This window comes from Macrotis lagotis, chromosome 1 (genome assembly GCF_037893015.1).
Source record: "Macrotis lagotis isolate mMagLag1 chromosome 1, bilby.v1.9.chrom.fasta, whole genome shotgun sequence".
Taxonomy (NCBI): domain Eukaryota; kingdom Metazoa; phylum Chordata; class Mammalia; order Peramelemorphia; family Peramelidae; genus Macrotis; species Macrotis lagotis.
Genome location: NC_133658.1, coordinates 45,103,774 through 45,117,393, shown reverse-complemented (window position 1 = coordinate 45,117,393; position 13,620 = coordinate 45,103,774). Strand labels below are relative to the sequence as shown.

The window sequence follows — 13,620 nt, the reverse complement described above, 5'->3', positions numbered from 1 at the left end:
ATATTCTAGAAGCAGAGGGCAAAATAGAAATGGAGAGAATCCACTGATCCCCCCGAGAAAGAGATCCCAAAAAACCAACCCCTAGGAATATTATAGCCAAGTTCCAGAACTCCCAAGTCAAAGAGAAAATATTACAAGCAGCCAGAAGGACACAGCTCAAATATTGTGGAGCTGCAGTCAGGATCACACAGGACTTAGCAGCAACCACATTGGAAGCTCCTAGGGCTTGGAATACAATATACCGGAAGGCAAAAGAGCTTAGAATGCAACTGAGAATCAACTACCCAGCAAGGCTGAATGTCCAGGGGAATTTCAGATGTTCCTGTTGGAATGGCCAGAGCTGAACAGAAGGTTTGATCTTCAGATACAGGATTCAGGTGAAGCATAGAGACTGAAGGAGAGGGGGAAAATATGAGGGACTTAATGATGATGAACTGCATGTATTCCTGCATAGAAAAATGACACTGATAATACTCATATGAACCTTCTCAGTTAATAGAGCAGGTAGAGCTTTTATAGTTGAAGCACAGGAGAAAGCTGAATTTGATGATAAAATATGGTGTAAAAATGGAGTCAATAGAAAAAAGGGAAATGTAATGGGAGAAAGAAAAAGGAGGGGGGGAATAGGCCAAGATATTTCATATAATAAGTTTTTTTCTTTATTACAATGAGCTATTGCAATGATATGGAAGGGGGGAGGCAAGGGGGAATGAGGGAACCTTTGATCTCATCAGAGGTGGATAGGAGAGGAAACAGCATATATACTCAATGGGGTATAGACATCTGGAATAAGAAGGAGGGGACAGGGGGAAGGAGGGGAAGCGTGAGTGATGGAGGAGAGGATGGACCATGGCTGGGGCGGGGGGGAGGGTTGGTCAGATATAACACATTTTCTTTTTTACTTCTTACAAGGGGCTGGGATTGGAAGGCCTGTCCAGGACCATAGGGCCAGGTGGATTCTGGGCCTAAGGGGTGGTATGGGGGCTCAGGGCCTCTTGGCCCCAGGACCAGGGATCTGTCTGCTGAGCCACTCAGCGACCCTACAGCAGAGTCAGGGTGAAAGGAGAGAGAAAATATAGTACATGGTAGTGGAGAAATAAGAAAGGAGGGAGTTGCGAACAGCAATGGCAACATTGGAAAAATATGGAAGTAACTTTTGTGATGGACTTACCATAAAGAATGTGATCCACCCATGACAGAGTTGTTGGTGTTGGAACAAAGACTGAAGCACATTTTTTATTATTATTATTTAGGGGACTGTGCAGGGCAAATGGAGCTGGGTGGCCTGCCTGGGGCCACATAGCAGGGTGATCTTTGGGTGTCTGAGGCCGGATTTGGACTTGGGTGCTCCTGGCTCAAGGGCCAGTGCTCTGTCTGCCACCCAGCCACATCTACTATGGTTACTATTTTATTTTATTTTGGGTCTTTTTTTGGGGGGGGGGGTTTGCAGGGCAGTGGGGATCAGGTGGCTTGCATGTCACACAGCTAGGTGATTGTTGGGTCTACGGGGCTGGATGTGGGCTTGGATGCTCATGGCTCTAGGGCTGGTGCTTCATCCATTGCACCACCTGGCCATACCTACAATTATTACTATTATTTTTTTTTAATTTTAATTTTTTTCTCTCCCCTTTACTTTATCTCCCAAGCAAGTCTATATTCATGGGGGAGGGGCATTTTGTTTACTCTTAAACAAGAATATTTTATTAATGTAAAAAAAAACATTTGTACAAAATGAGAATAAAAAATAAAATTTAAAAAATTAAAATTAAAAAAAGAAACTTGTCTTTGCATGGAACAGGGGGAGGGGGGGAATAAAATGTTAAAAACAATCTATAGGCTGACAAAAAGGAGAAACTGACAATTTGAAAATGTTGATAGGAAACATATATTCTCAACATTATGAATTGATCAACTCTGATGGATGCAGCTCCTCTCAGGAGTTCACAGAGATACAGGACAACTCTGGGAGACCTGTTAGAGACACCATCCACATCGAGAGGAAAACAAAACAAAGCCACCAACCCACAGTTTGAATGGATACTATGTTCACTTTTTAAAAAATTTCTCGTTTCTCCTTATCATATAGTTTTTTTCTTTACTCTCATATACAAAATGACTAATATGTAAGTACATTAACCACAAATGAACACGTCCAATTTTTACTAGACTGTTTGTTCCTAAGGGTAATTGACTGGGAAGGGAGGGTGGTAAAAAAAATGGACTTACAAATATTCAAGTGGATGAATACTGAAAAACTTTCATATCGTATAATTGGAAAAATAAAATATCAATTAAAAAACTTACATTCTTTTGACTACAGAATGATTTAAAAAAAACTAGTTCCCCAGGGGTGGCTAGGTTGCTCAGTGGATAGAGCACTAGCCCTGGAGTCAGGAGGACCTGAGTTCAAATGTGGCCTCGGATATTTAATAACCTAGCTGTGTGACCTTGGTTAAGTCACTTTACCCCACTGCCTTGTTAAAAAAAATACACCCTTAGCTGACAGATTGCTCAGCCATCAAATTCTCTCATTTCATAATGCCCATGGGCTTCTTCTCATGTAACTATCATCAAAAACAGGGTAAAAGGAAAGATATTTTTATAAAAACCAGGCTGTTGCCTACATTTATGGCCTTCATTCTTTGTGATGCATCCCATCAGCCTAGATACTCAACTCGTATCCTAAAAACCAGCCTTTGAAAATCACTTTTCAGCTTCAGAATGATATCAACCTTGATATTAGTAGAATAAAACTACCCTTAAAAACCTATTTAGGAAAAGTTTTTTGTACTCGTGTGAATTAAAATCAACAGAATGCATAATGCATGTAAACAAGAATTAGGTATAAAGCTATTTCAAATAAGGGAAAGGAAGGTCAAAGCAAAAAAAATTAAAATTCTGTTTATGAATTTTAGGTTTCAAATTATCTTCAACAAAAATCTATTAGTAATCATTAACAAGAGAAATTCAATTAAGGTCTTGAGTTCTCATTAGTAAAAGACTGTCTTATGATTAGGGAGACAGATGGGAAGTACAACTGAGCAGAGCAGGGAGATATCAAGTGTCATAAACATGTTCTCAAAGCAAATTATAAGTAAGAAATGTAGTCTCTACAGAGAAAGAGAAAAGGCATGGGAAGTTGAAGTTTTTTTAAAATAAATTTATTTCTTTTGTTTCTGTCACTTTTATTTTTCACTCCAAACAGATATCCTTCATAACAGAGAGCAAGAAAAACAAAACATCAAGCTAAACATAACAAAAAAAAATCTGTCATTATATACAGTGTTCCACATCCATAGTCCCCCATCTCCTTGAAGAAAAGTGGGAGGAAGATAATTTTTTTTTTAGGCCTAGCATAGTCATAACAATTCTAAATTGAGTTCAGATTCAATGGTTTTGTTGTTCATCATTTAGTTTACATTACTGTGACCAACATGTATATTAATTTCCTACTTATGTTTTCTACTCTATCAGTTTTACCAGGTTTCTCTGTCATTCCTCCAATGATGGGCATCTGTTTCTTGCTCCTTGCTACTACAGAGTATGCTGCTATATGGTGTCTTTATCTTTTTCACCATAAGCTATTTGAGAGTTAAGGACTGTCCTTTGACATTCTTGTTATCTCCAGAACTTACCACAAGGCCTAGCACAGAGTAGTAGGCTCTTACTATATGCTACTTCACTCAATTCACAGTAAATTGCTACCAATGTAATCCACCGGTAAAAGAGTATGGACATTTTGGCTATCTTCTTCGTATTACTCTAAAAATGCTATCAAAAATGGCTGTATCAATTCATAGCTTGGTAGGTCATTTTCAAAGAATTCATAAAAATCAAATTTCATTGTTGTTTTCTTTGGTGATTAGCAAGAAGTATGAGTTTAATTAAGTCTTTATCAAAGGTTTTTAAGGTAGGGTCTATGGACTGATTTCAGGGATGATCTATGCACTTGAATGGTGAAAAAAATTACATTTTCACTAACCTCTAAATGAAATTTAGCTTTTCTTTCAATTATTTAAAAACATTATTCCAAAAATGATTCAAAGGTTTCACCAGACTTTCAAAGAAGTTCATGCCACAAAAAGAGTTCAAAATTCCTGGTATCTATCACTTCGTGGAATCCTGCAAAAACCAAGCAGTTTTAAAAGGCTTTATATTAGATTTTCACAAGCTCAACCAATTTACATTGCTTTTTGTCAAGTGACAGCATGGTACATTGGAAGGAACACTGATTTAGCATCAAAGAACCCGAGTTCAAATCTCACCTCTGACATTTATTAAGCCTGTAAGGCCTTACTTAATAATATACCTAGGGCTGTTTCCTCAAGTGCAGAATGAGAGCTTTGAAACAGATGGCCTCTGAGATTCAAAATCCCCCTGGATTTTTTCAAGTCCTACATCTAACAAGGGCAGTAGGAATCACATGATGGGAGAGATGGCTTTTTCATCCCCCTGTAGCCCATTACTTTTTTATTTTGTTTTTGCAAGGCAATGGGGTTAAGTGACTTGCTCTAGGTCACACAGCTAGGTTATTATTAAATATCCAAGGCCATATTTGAACTCAGGTCCTCCTGAGTTCCAGGGCCAGTGTTCTATCCACTGCACCACCTAGCTGCTCCCTGTTAACATTTTTTTAGAGGGAGCATCACCACAAAATGAGTAATGCACCCTAAGTGAAAATTAGGAAGAACTGGATTCAAATTTTTCTCAGACATTTAATAGGTGTGGAATTTATCTGAAAAATCACCTAACCTCTGTGCCTTGATTTCCTCTTCTGTAAAATGAAGGGACTAATACTTGAGGTCCCTTCCAGTTCTAAATTTATGATCCTATATATCTCTGTCTAGGCAGAATGCATTCTAACAGTTTAGAGGCTTTTAATTGTTATTTTTTATGCAAAACATAAATTTATATTTTTCCCACCTCTGAAATATCACTAGCTTACTGCCAGAGGAACAGAAATCATAGGGTAAATGAACTGGAATTCTTTGACTTAAGACTATACATTAATAAACATTTCAAACAATTACTGGAAGACAGCATAACAAAGCAGGAAGAAACCTGGCCATAGAAGCCAAGTAAGAACATGGCTGAAATCCCACCTCAAGTATCTGAGTATTGTTAAGTGGGTGGATAAGACACTACTCTGACCTTCAATTTCTTCTTCAGTGATAACTTAGAGTCTCTACCTCACACAACCAAAGTGAGAAAACAATCAGAGGAAATGGACAAGCAGCACTTTTTGAACCTTGAAGCTGTTCCGCCCACCCCCAATATCTTGCTCTAATTCCTTCTGAATTCAAGTCTCCTCGCTACATTTGTATCACCAAATTTTTTAATCAATTTACTTCTGGTATTCTCATCATTTTTCTGCAAATCTCTATCATCCTGTTGGGTCCAGATTGGATAGCCATCAGATCGCTGGCCTGTCTGCAAAAAGGAACAAGTGGCTTCCAGTTCTCCACTGTTTTTCAAAAATGCTTGGGTGACTGTGGCTAGATCCACACAAAACTCCTCCATTAAATGTTTGATGACTTTGATGGCAGCTCCCACCTCAGGGGAAAGAGAAGAGCCAGAACTGTTTTCCTCCACTTCAGGTTGTGTTTCTAACACAACAGAGTCTTCTAAGACCTCACTGAGCTTTGGAGTCTCTTTCAAACTGGAGTTACTTTTTCCAGGACTGGTCAGCTCTCCATTTTTAATCACAGCCAATTCAAGGTCAGGGGTCTGATCAAGAACCTAAAAGTAATGAAATCAGAAAACTGAAGCAGTTCATATTTTCTAAAACAACCAAAGGAGAAAGGCAATTAAAACTCCAAAGTAGTTGTTATAAGAATGTTAGAGACCTGGTGCACTTCTGATTTTACAGATGAAGCTCACAATAGCAAAGTGTACTCCAGGTCATTTATTATCAACAGAATTGGGAGAAGATTCTCCTAATTCCAGTTCAACATTTAAAGTCTGATAAGACTAAAATTGAACACATTCCCATCCACTCCATATGATAGAAAAATTCCTATAAACCACATAGTTGGAAGAATGTTAAGCACTTCTCCAGTAGAAATTTAAGCTAAAGTTAAATGTTGATCACTGGCTGGCACAGACTCGCTTACTTTTTAAAATTAATCTTAAGATATTTATAATACCATTTTTCTTGTCATGTCTCAAAAACAAACTAATGGGAATCATTTTTAATGACCAATCTTCAGTGTGGGATAGTGGAAAGAGAGATAGCCTGTGGGGAAGGCCTGGATTCAAGTCCCACCTCTGGCACATGCTGGCTGTATGGACTCTGAGCAAGTCACCAAATTTCTAAATGCTCAAGTTAGCCCTTAAGAAAGTGATGATTTATGTGGGTAGACCTCTCTATGCCATGAAACTCAGGTCCAATCCTCATTCCTGTCCCTGATCTGCTTCATGTTCCAATTCTTTCCAGTACTATCACTCAATCTGAAATGTCAAAAAGTTAGAAATTGAACTGAATGTGACAGAGAATAGAGACACAGTTATATCTGATAAAAAGAAAAAAGTATATATAGTTTCTTCCTTTAAAGCTAAACTTACGTTTCTGAAATCCATTAAAATTTTTCTAAAAACTTAAACCACAATTTAAATAAATAAACAAGTAAAATGAGTTTGGGACTAGTGCCTAAAGGAGATGTATTTTATAATTTATAAATGAGCCTATCTACCATATTTTTCTCCCTCCTTAACTGGAATAGTTCCATTTACAAGTTCAAACAGACCATCTGCCCAGGCCTTTCTTAGGGACTCCTTACCTTCAATTATGCTCTATGTCTATATCTCTGGTTTGGGTTAAGCAGGTAGATCAGAGGAGATGACTTGGGAGGAGGAAAAAAGTAGTTAAGAAAACCTTCTCTACAAACCTCACTCTCCTCAACCTCCTGGTTTTCAGGGTTCAAAACATCTTCCTTTGTTGCTTCTCTCTCCTGCACTTGCTCCTCTGCCTTATCTTCCTCAGGCATATCAAGGACTTTTTTCTTCTGTGGCTCTAGAAAAGACAAAAAAACCAAAGCAAAACACACCACAAAAATAAGCATCCAGTATGAGTTCTTTTGACTAAAAAGAGAATACATTTTCTACTCCATTTGCTTTGATTCAAAGATGGATTCAAAGATTTATATAAATATAAATATCATAAATACATTTTTGGATTCAACTGACACCCAAGGAAGCAAAGACACAAAAGAACAAGAACCTTTACTCTTGTGTCTGGAAAAAAAAATAGCCACCAATGACATTTTAAAAGCTTATCATCTAATTTTAAAATCAAGGCTTTTCTAAGAACAAGTGACTTCCAAATCTTCTCAAACTATTGAGCAATGTAGACATATTAGAAATTCTTTTTTAAAAAATGAAAAATCGGGGCAGCTAGGTGGTGCAGTGGATAGAACACCAGTCCTGGTGACAGGAGGACCTGAGTTCAAGTCTGGCCTCAGACACTTGATGCTTACTTAGCTGTGTGACCTTGGGCAAATCACTTAACCCCATTTCCTGGTCAAAAAAAAAAAAGATTCTTCAAAAAAAATGAAAAATCCTTGTAGCTTTTTTTTAAACACATAAGAGCTATGCTATCATCATTGTCTTCTTTTAGGCATAGAGACCGCAGCTTTTAAAACTTGAAGATAAGTTTCCCTTTTCTGGTGAAAGAGTCAGAAAGCTTGGTTTGGCAATTTTTTACTTGGGGAATTTAATCCTGAGACCCTAGTGTTTGTTACTACCTCTCTTGGGTGAGAAGTTAAAATAGTAAAAATATAATCTTATAGAGTTACATTAAGCCCCATGTTCTAAAAACCCTTTTGCATATGCTACATCATTTCATCATCATAAACCCCTCAAAAAAGCAAAACAGGCATGTTTAGAAGTGTTTTTCTCATGAGGAAATGATGGCTCAGAGGAGCTAAACAATTTAGCCAACATCACACAACTCACAGGCAGAGAACCAAAATCTGCCCATTCCAAAAGCAGTGCTCTGTCCACTTTACCTCATGTCAAGTGGATAAATACACATTAAAAGCGAATTAAACTTTCAGTATCCACAATTTGACTCTCCTCTCCTTCTCAATTATATCCCTTTCCCTGCCAAGTTTTTTTCCCTGCCCCCTAGAGAAATAAGGAGGATGTTAATCTGGTGCATGGGATCTAAAAAGGACAAATACTCCACCATTCCACAAACTCCACCAGTGAGTTAATTTTAGGCTTATGAATGGCTATGGTCCTCTTCAATTAGGAAGGATGAACATCATCAAAAGGCACTAAAGAAAATCAACAAATGTTACAAGGTTGAGTTATTAAAATATATATATTTGTTTTTTTTAAGGCAATGGGTTAAGTGGCTTACTCAAAGCCACACTGCTAGGCAATTATTAAGTGTCTGAGGCTACATTTGAACTCAGGCCCTGGGGCGGCTAGGTGGCATAGTGGATAAAGCACCTGGCCTTGGAGTCAGGAGTACCTGGGTTCAAATCTGGTCTCAGACACTTAATAATTACCTAGCTGTATGGCCTTGGGCAAGCCACTTAACCCCATTTGCCTTGCCAAAAAAAAAAAACCTAAAAAAAAAAGAACTCAGGTCCTCCTGACTCCAGGGCCTGTGCTCTATCCACTGTGTCACCTAGCTGCCCTATTCAAATTTTTTTTAAAAATTCAGAATTGACTCTACTCTTGCTGTTACTTTAGTAGCTTCCTTTGAGTAAAATGACTGTCTAAGCAGCCCTTTGGTGCTTTGAAGTCAAATATATAAGGGGGTTCCCTCGTAGGTCATTTCTGGACAAGGGAGAAGATTAGCTAAAAGGGAACTCTTAGGCAGTTGGATGTCTGAAGTCACCATGATAGTAAAAGTGGCAGAGCAGGCCTTTGGATTCCACATCCAATCCTCCCATCAACTACATTTTTTCCTATCTTCTGGGAGTCATATTTTTGTAAGCATATCTCATCCTCTTCTCCAATTATACTGCAAGTTTATCAAGGGAAGAGTTCCTTTGCCTCTTGTGAACTATCTAACACAAGCTCTTTTGACAAAGTGATTACTTATGGCACCTTTTTTTTTTCCAGTTTGTTTTTGGGAGGGGAAATCATCTGAATGAGTGCAAAGGAACATGAGGAGCTTGGGAAAACTTGACTTCATACAAAGATCCAAAATATTTTTCCAGATGTCAGAAAAGAAAAAATCATATATGTATACACATATATAAATATATATATATATATGTATTTCCATATCCATAGATAGAACATGCATATATATGCATATGCACATATACATATAAATGTATATTTCCATATTCATAGATATGCATATTCTATCTATGAATATGGAAATATATACACATATAAATATACATATTTCCATATCCCTAGATAGAACAGTCTAATATATGCACATGTACATGTATATTAGACTATTCTATCTATGGATATGGAAATCTGTGTGTGTGTATATATATATATATATATATACATATTTATATATGTGTGTATATATTAGAATATGCATATTCTACCTATGGATATGGAAATCTGTATACACACATATAAATATATATATATGTGTATTTCCATATCCATAGATAGAATATTCTAATATATGATATGAAAATACATATATATGTATGTGTATGTTAGAATACACACATCCTATCTAGAAGTATATATACATACGTGTGTACATTATATATAACACATATATACATATGTGTGTACATTATATATAACACACACGCATATATATATATATATACACACACATATATACATATGAGGTTTTTTCGCGGTGTCCCAGGCAGGGACGACCCGGGGCCCTGCCTCCCCCCGCTCCCGGGGCCGGAGCCATTACCACCCAGGGCTGGCTCCGTTTCCTCCGCCTTCCTCTTGGGCTTCTGCGAGGGGCTGGCGGCCTGCTCCCCCTCCGGCGCCTTCAGGTGCTTCAGGTAGCGGTCCCGCATGGACTGCCAGGGCCGGCGCGTGAGGGCCGCCTTCTCCAGGGCCTTCCAGAGGCCGCAGCCCATCAGGGCGCCGGGGGAGCGCGCGTGGTCCCGCACGTAGCTCAGGATGGCCCGGTCCTCGGCCTGCGTGTAGGCCTCCGCCTCGGGCTCCCGGCCGGCCGCGGGGCCGCTCTCGGGCTCGCTGGGCGCGGGCGGCCTGCCCAGGCGGTAGTCGTCCAGGCCCAGGCGCTCGTTGCGCTCCACGCAGTCGGTGATGTACTGCGTGGAGATGAAGTCCCCCGCGGCCTCGGCCGGCGGCTCCCCGGGCTGGGCTAGCAGCAGGGCCTGGGGCTCCTGCACGCGGCACAGGGTGCCTCCCCCGTGCAGGATCAGCGTGGCCAGCCGCCGCTTGGTGGGGCTGGGCCGCACGTAGAAGCTGATGGAGCTGCCATCCTCACGGACGAACAGCGTCCGCGAGTGGGTCGGGGCGCTGGGGTCCTTGCCCGCTTCCGGGCTGTCGGCCATGCCTCGGCGCCGGGCCTTCGAGGCGGCGCGAGCACGCGCGGGTGGCCGCGGGCCCAGCCCGCCAAGGCGCGGAGGCGGCTTTGCGCCTGCGCTCACCCTCTGACCCCAGGGGCGCCGAGGCCTCGCATCCCGGGGGGCGCGTCAGGGCCCGGCGGCTCTTCTGCGCATGCGTCTTCCCGGCTACTTCGGCCTCCCTCACAAGGCGCCCCTGCACCTGCGGGCCCACGTTGCGGCAGGAGAGCGCCGCTGGATTCCACGGGGCACCCCAACCCGGCGCACCCCAACCGGGCCCGCCCGAGGAAGCAGCCTCAAGCCCTCAGGATGGACAACTTGAGGCAGTAGGCAGGGGGCCACCCGATGCCCAGGGGGCCAGCTCCCCGCTGCGGTCCGGCTGGCCTCGAGAGAGAGGGGGAGAGGGGCGCCCGCCGTGCGCTACTGCGGGCGCGCCACTGCGGGCTGACAGCGGAGAACCTTCCACCCGGAAGTGGAAAGCGTGGCGAGAGCGACCCGGAAGTGGCTCCTTGATGACCCTCCCCCCCTTCTCCCTTTCCCGTCAGGCTCTCGGGGAAAGATGACGGCCCTGTAACCCGAAGTCAGCCACGGAACGAAACAGAGGAGGAATGCAGGGAGTAAGTGCCGCGGACGGATGGTGACGGATACGCCCGGGAGGGCCACGGGGACCGGAGCTTGAGACACGCGGCGTGCTTGGAAGAAGGCCCGGAAACTACAATTCCCGCGATGCACCGGGCGCAGCTCGCCTCCCGGAATTCCCCCTAGGAGATGCCCTTTGGGGCTCCTCTGCCTCCAGCCCGGTCTCTCCGTGTTCTCCCGCGGCGTGGTGGGGGGAGAGCTTGGGAATTGGTCATTAAGCCCTGGCAGGTTAACGTCTGTAGCAGACCCAAGCAAGGCCGGGCTTTGGAGGCATCCCTGCTCCCCCGAGGATCTGGGCAGCATTCCCCTTAAAACAAAGCCTCAGGTACTGCACGGTAAACTTGGCACAGCAGACTCAATTCTGTCTTTCTCCAAACAGCCCTTCGTTAACAACTGTAAATGACTCGAACCCCCGGCCATTCATAATTTGTGCTGGCCTCCCAGCCTCATTCGCATGGGCATTTCCGAGCTGTACATGTAAACTCAGTTTATCTTTCACTCACCAGTAGCCACTATAACTTTTTTTCTTGCTTGAGTGCTGGGTTGTTTTTTTTTTTTAGTTTTTTGCAAAGCATTGAAGTTCGATGACTCGCCAAGGTCACACAGCTAGAACATTATTACATGACTGAGGTTGGATTTGAACTCGGGGCCTCCTGACTCCAAGACCAGTGTTCTGTCTTCTGGCCACCTCACTGCTGCTTGCTTGAGTGTTAATAGGTATCAAACGGAGAGAAACTCCCCAAACAAACATCCAAACTTAAGCAGATCCCTTGAGTGTGCTTCCAGCACTTTGGCTGACTGCTCTTTACTAAATTAGAAAACTTGCATAAATTGGGTCGACAAAAGTTTTCTTACATATCCTATTCTCTTTAATTACCAGAGAAATTAGGTAACCTAGTGTTGAGGTAGAGGCATTCCCTGGTACAAAGAAATGATTTTATCCTGCATCCAGAAACAACAAGAAATATTTCATGATAATTTATTTGATCATCTCTTTTTTAAAAAAGTGCAACTTTGTGCTCCTCCTTCTGTCTCTGAGGATAAGGATGTAAAGAAATTCCATTAAGAACTGAAGACCCTCAAAATTAAATCAGAATAGGGGTGGCTCGGTGGCGCAGTGGATAAAGCACCAGCCCTGGCGTCAGGAGTACCTGAGTTCAAATCTGACCCCAGACACTTAATAATTACCTAGCTGTGTGACCTTGGGCAAGCCACTTAACTCCATTGCCTAGCAAAAAAAAACAAAAACAAAAAAATTAAATCAGAATACTTTAATACTCCCTTATTTCTTTTTTTTTTAGGTTAGGGGTTAAATGGGGTTAAATGACTTGCCCAAGGTCACACAGCTAGGTAATTATTAAGTGTCTGGGGTCAGATTTGAACTCAGATCCTCCTGACTCTAGGGCCAGTACTCTATCCACTGCACCACCGAGCCACCCCAATACTCCTTTATTTCAATGAAAAATAGGCCTACAGTGAACAGACACTGCAATCTAAATCTAGAATTGATTTAGGAGGAGAGAGTGGACTGGATTGCTTTTGGGGAATTGTGCAGTTCTTTTAACAAACTTGTTCTTTAGAAATTTATTCTTGATTACATCAAGATCAAAGAAAAACTACTCATATTCAAGAAAAATGAGAAGGGGGAAATTCTAAACTCTTTTCTAATAAAACTTTAATCTGTAGGTCTTTGGGCACTCTTCTTACTCTGAAACTACTAACTTAATGAAACTGAGTCTACTATACTGTGAAGTCTTATGAATATATTTGGGGTTCCTCAGGCTGCAGGTTAAGGTTATAAATAATTTTGGTTTAGAGATGAAAAGATATTCTGGTGAGGTTGAGGTGAAAAACATCATCCATCTCTTAAATTTGGTCATACTAGCGAATGACTTTTGATAGTCATGTTTTATGTTGCATTTGATAGTCATGGAGTGGAATAATTTAGAATTTAATTTAACTTTTAGATACAGCCAGATGCCTTGGGGAAGAGGAAGGCTTCAAATAGCTTGATTATAGCAGGTGGCAGTTTGTAAAGTGAATGACGTCTAATCTCATAGTGTCAGAGTAAAGCAGATTCTGGCTTTGAGGTCAGAAAACATAGGCTTGAGGCTCAGTTCATCTCATTAAACTCTTGCCTTTTAACTAACTATGATCTTAAGTTCTTCACCTCTTGATTTGATTTTAGTTTTCTTGTCTATAAAATGAGGGATTTTAACTAGATCTGAATTTCTCAGATTTATTCTCTTATTCTTGCAGAATCCCCAGAACATGATGGCAGTTGTCTCTCCTAATTAGTCTCTCCTCAGAGAAACTTATGGATTACAGCATGTTTTTAATCTGTTTCTCAAAAACCTCTCTGAATCCCCCAGTTGTATATTTTATATACTATTCAGCAAGCACCAGCTGGGATGGCTCAAAAGACCAAAAAGATTCCTGCTCATTTGGCTCCTGGGCAAACCTAGACCCCAAGCTTTGTTACTTCTCTCTATGGCATTAA

At 41.5% G+C, this 13,620-nt stretch overlaps 2 protein-coding genes across 6 annotated transcripts in view; one reads left to right on the top strand and one right to left on the bottom strand.

Annotated features, from left to right (window-relative positions):
• Positions 1-3,142: 3,142 nt before the first annotated feature.
• On the bottom strand, positions 3,143-10,893 carry TERF2IP (TERF2 interacting protein). The gene is made up of 3 exons (XM_074199836.1): positions 9,857-10,893; positions 6,888-7,012; positions 3,143-5,739 (listed from the first exon to the last, which is right to left on the bottom strand). Exons 1-3 carry the CDS (start codon positions 10,467-10,469, stop codon positions 5,284-5,286), a joined length of 1,194 nt encoding a protein of 397 aa, XP_074055937.1. The 5' UTR covers positions 10,470-10,893; the 3' UTR covers positions 3,143-5,283.
• Positions 10,894-10,922: 29 nt separating this feature from the next.
• The window catches only part of LOC141497149 (lysine--tRNA ligase-like), a 31,504-nt gene continuing 28,806 nt past the window's right edge, over positions 10,923-13,620 (top strand). For 2 of the 5 annotated variants that reach the window (XR_012471239.1, XM_074199799.1), the window contains exon 1: positions 10,923-11,098. The gene's annotated coding sequence lies outside the window, so the exon portion shown is untranslated. The other 3 variants (XM_074199822.1, XM_074199807.1, XM_074199815.1) reach the window with 2 other exon arrangements.

What these genes read in the sequence shown, in the direction of transcription:
- TERF2IP (XM_074199836.1), bottom strand. Translation starts at nt 10,469, where the DNA reads ATGGCCGACAGCCCGGAAGCGGGCAAGGACCCCAGCGCCCCGACCCAC. An exon ending in AACGGAGCCAGCCCTGGGTG is followed by an intron (nt 7,013 to 9,856) that starts GTAATGGCTCCG and finishes TGTCTTTTCTAG; the next exon opens with AGCCACAGAAGAAAAAAGTC. An exon ending in AGGAGGTTGAGGAGAGTGAG is followed by an intron (nt 5,740 to 6,887) that starts GTTTGTAGAGAA and finishes CATTACTTTTAG; the next exon opens with GTTCTTGATCAGACCCCTGA.